Source organism: Trachymyrmex septentrionalis, unplaced genomic scaffold (genome assembly GCF_001594115.1).
Source record: "Trachymyrmex septentrionalis isolate Tsep2-gDNA-1 unplaced genomic scaffold, Tsep1.0 scaffold87, whole genome shotgun sequence".
Lineage (NCBI taxonomy): Eukaryota > Metazoa > Arthropoda > Insecta > Hymenoptera > Formicidae > Trachymyrmex > Trachymyrmex septentrionalis.
The window spans coordinates 611,507-615,727 of NW_017306059.1; the positions used below are offsets into that span (position 1 = coordinate 611,507).

The 4,221-nt window shown below is 36.5% G+C and overlaps 1 protein-coding gene across 1 annotated transcript in view; it reads left to right on the top strand.

The window, feature by feature from the left end:
* LOC108755393 (enhancer of filamentation 1) overlaps window positions 1-1,873 on the top strand; it is a 66,229-nt gene extending 64,356 nt beyond the window's left edge. The window contains exons 8-9 of the mRNA XM_018498347.1: window positions 203-559; window positions 1,402-1,873. Coding sequence (XP_018353849.1) covers window positions 203-559; window positions 1,402-1,689 — 645 coding nt within the window. The 3' untranslated portion in view covers window positions 1,690-1,873. The remainder of the gene's footprint in view (window positions 1-202; window positions 560-1,401) is intronic.
* Window positions 1,874-4,221: the final 2,348 nt, after the last annotated feature.

The following is a 4,221-nucleotide window of genomic DNA, read 5'->3' on the forward strand; positions in this document are numbered from 1 at the left end:
ATTAAAATGGATACAGAAAATAAAAAAAACTTTTAATGCTTATAATTTAATTTTTTATTTCAAATTTAATAAAAAAATTAATGTAAAAAATTTTTTTAATTTTTTTAAATTTTGAATTTTTTAAATATTAGTTATGCGAATGAAGCTGATGACATTTGAGCAATGAGCCTTTGTTGCTGATAAAGAGGCTCTATCTGTGCAGGGAAATTCCACGTTGCTCTTCAAGCGAGCGTCTATCATCTCCACGGGCAGCAGCAACAATAGCGGCGCCGGAGAGGATTATGACTACGTAAATCTCGACTCACGAGAGGTTGTAGCGAAGCAACGAGAAGAATTGCGAGCCGCGCTGCCGCAGGAGCTCCGCAGCAACTACGATCTGCTGGTGTCCGAGGCGGACAATGCCACGATTCAGATGCCACCCACGACCCCGACGCCCATGGATCCCAACGATAAGCAATTGTTGGCCTTCTACGTCGCCCAGGTCATCACGCACGGCGCACACTTGACTCACGCCATTGACGCCTTTCTGCAAACGGTGGAGCATAATCAACCACCCAAGGCGAGTAAAATTGTAACAGTTCTTGTAATATTGGTACCACCCGCCGCGCTCCTTCATGCGAACCACGTAGACCTCGAGCATTAGTTGAAATAACAATCGATGTCATTTTCGTCATAATAAAAATAAAAATTTTAATTTTTTACGGTTGTTTTTCTATTTGAAGATACTTTTCTCAGAAATTATTTCATACATTGAGACGTTTGTTGATCGATGAAACAATGCTTAATGTAATTATTATCTTTACTCAATAAGAAAAGTTGATTAAAATCTATTGCAATCGTTCCAGAGGTTCAGTAAACATTTTCTTCCATTTTTTCATTTGGCGTTGTGCTTTTTTATTACGGAACTCATAAGTATATGTGCATATGGGTCAACAGTCTCGATAAGAATGATAGACTCGTAGATATCGGCAATGCACTATTGTGTGACAAGGTGCCTTAAGTTAGCTCACGTCAACTGCATGTTTCCATTACTTTTTCACGATGACCTCTTTTCCTTTACAAGTGCATTGCACGCAACGTGCCAGCATCGCGGTTAAAGATAAGTAGTTAGTAAAGTATCCATTATATAAAATCAGGAATGAAACGATAAAATTAGAAAATAATATTTGAAACCTTAGAATATTTTTTGTTGATAATTTTTTGTTCAAGCATTATCTTGGTGATTTTTATAAAACTTCCATCAATATTTCATCCGCACAAATTTAAATACCTATTCATCATATTCAAATAATTATTTATTCAAATCATTCATTCTTTAATCATTTATAATCTTTTTTGTTCACTGTCGAAATAAATTAAAATAAGAAGGATTTGTTTAAAACACGCAATGAAATTTTATAGGTTTTCCTAGCTCATGGCAAGTTCGTCGTGCTGAGTGCGCACCGACTAGTGCATATCGGCGATACGGTGCACCGAAATGTGACACGCAACGATGTGCGAACGCGCGTGCTACAATGCGCGAACGCTCTGAACGAGGCGCTCGGGCAGACGGTGCAGAAGACGAAGCAAGCCGCTCAATTCTTCCCGAGTGTTACCGCGGTTCAGGAGATGGTCGACAGCGTCGTCGACGTCTCGCACCTGGCCAAGGATCTCAAGGTCGCTATGATACACGCTGCTCAACAACCCTGAGGAGAATTGTCACGATACGGTCGCGAAACCACAAGTTCCTTAAATTGAGACGCGGTCCACGGTAGATTCTTCCTCGTTAATGGAGAAACTTTGAGACTGCGGAAGATTCAAACGCGTAACGCATTTTTGAATTTATCTCGCGATTAGAATTGATATACCGATCGCGTTGATAATTTGAAAATAACGCTTGAGGGATCATGTCTATTCGCTGTATTTTTTTCTTTTTTCGTCGAGATTTTTAAACGAATGTTGCTACGAATCTTTAGCACATTGATTAAATAGAATAATATTCTTTCTTATATGAAAGTGGATCAAAAGTATCTCAGGAATTTCTCATGGATGTGCTCTTTCAAGCGTTATCTGAGAGAATTGTTGGTGACTGACTTTTGAAATTCAGCCACTTACGAGTAGAAATACAATAGTACTGAATAAGCCTGTTATTTTTTTTTAAACGAGCACTAGTGCAAAAAGAACACTTAGAATCCCAACAGTACTTTCGATATTAAATGGCGAAATAATCAAACATGATCCATATACGCTTCACGAAAGTGAAAAAACATGTCCGGATATTCGCACACTTTAGTGCGTCTCGTGCAGCTATTATCCTATTTCATTATAAAGAAAATCCGTGGCCTAAAATAGGAACCTGCTACTGCCAAAGCTCCGGTATATAGATTGTAAGAAACGAAGAAAACCACAACCCTGGAACGAGTGTCTTTGTAATGTACTCGAAAATAATATAAGCATTGTAATCTTTCATAGGAAATATATGTAGCCGTTTAATTAGACGTTCAAGTAGACGTGATGTGAAACGGAGGCCAATAGCTTTCTGACTTGAGTAAAGCATTTCCGAAATGGCTTTCGCGAATTTGCGATCTTCTAAACACTGTTGTTTTACCACGTCGTAAAGTCCATTTCGGATATACGCCCACGACATATGTAGCTAAACGTGTTAGTAGTTTTATAGATGTATATGTATACAATAGAACATTACACACGCGAATAGACAGCTTGTATTCATATCTCTCTTTTTAGGGAACCAGTTTCACCGATATCAGTTACCCGTATTTTACTTATTCTTTTGGAAAGAATTAAAATAAAAAGGAATAACTTAAATTGCAATTACAATTAACTGATATTGCTGAAATCGACAACTAGCAATTTTAATGACGGGTTTGAAGCGTTTTGTAGTGAAGAATCATCACTGCTTTTACTTAAAAGGCAAAAGACCGATATGAATACCAATGTCGAATTGAAAAACAATCATGTTTCTCTTTTTGTAATTCGATCGTATATCAAAAAATTAACACCAAGAAAATTCAACGCAGATTCCTCTGTAGGCAGTACCTTTTTGGGACATCCCGTGAAGGCAAATTATTACTTATTGCGGACAGTTTTTTTAGAAGACAATTTTTAACGAATTTTATACAAAGCTTTTACCGCCGGGTTACGACTTTTTCGGATGCCCAGGCCTTTTTACCAGGCTCTTCCATAACAATGAATTAGTCACGTGCGCACATTGTGAATCGCAATCAGCGGCGGATCGAATTTGTTAACGCGCAAAAATTTCCATGGCAACTACGCGTACTCGCGAATCTTTTTGCACAACGAGACCAAAACGCCTTTTTAATAAAGCGAACGAACGGATGTTTTTATTAGATCTATAACAGGTCCTGTGACAGATTGACAATGCAAATGTTTGCATTTGACAATGCAAAGAATATCGCATTCAGAATTTTCGTTTTATCTCCTAGATTATTTTTTGTATTTCCATAACTTTCAAGTGGATCAATTATAAAATTTTAATTATTTAATCATTGAAACTCTCTCTGTTTACGTTAAAATGGATCTAAGGACTAAAGCTAAACCGAGGCTAAATCAAATGATATCATGTTAAAATCTGAAAAGATCAGCTGGATTATCTTTAAGTTCACGTTTGTTGAGGCCAAAAGTATGTATACGATCTAACTGCTAATTTGTGGCGCACTTGTTCTAATGGCATTCTCCACGTGCGAAAGTGTACTTAAAAATAGCTCATTGACTATAGCATTCACTCAACGCATGCGAAATCATCCAACTTTGTATCTATTAGAGTTTTACCGCGCCTCGTTTAAATAACGGAGATATAATTGTGATTGTGAATGCGATTACGCATGTTATTAACCGTGTAAAAATGTAACCGGCTGTTTTGTTGCAGCTTTAACGATAACGATTTATAAGAATTCTCCCATTTATCTGGAGATTTTATCTCTCCTTCTTTTTTATCTTATTTTGATTGATTAATGTGATTTACTGTTGTGTATAACAATGCAAATGTTTAATGAATATCCTGAAACGATCCTTTCAGGACAATTTATGACATTTATCTTACATTATATTTTTTTAGAGACTAGATATTCAAGCATATCGCGTATGAAGAAGCGTTTATACACGAACCTCGTTTATGAAACTTGTATTATAATTTATTGAGAAAGTGTTTTTGTAATATAATACGTATGTCAAGCAGTTATTTATATATATATATATATATAT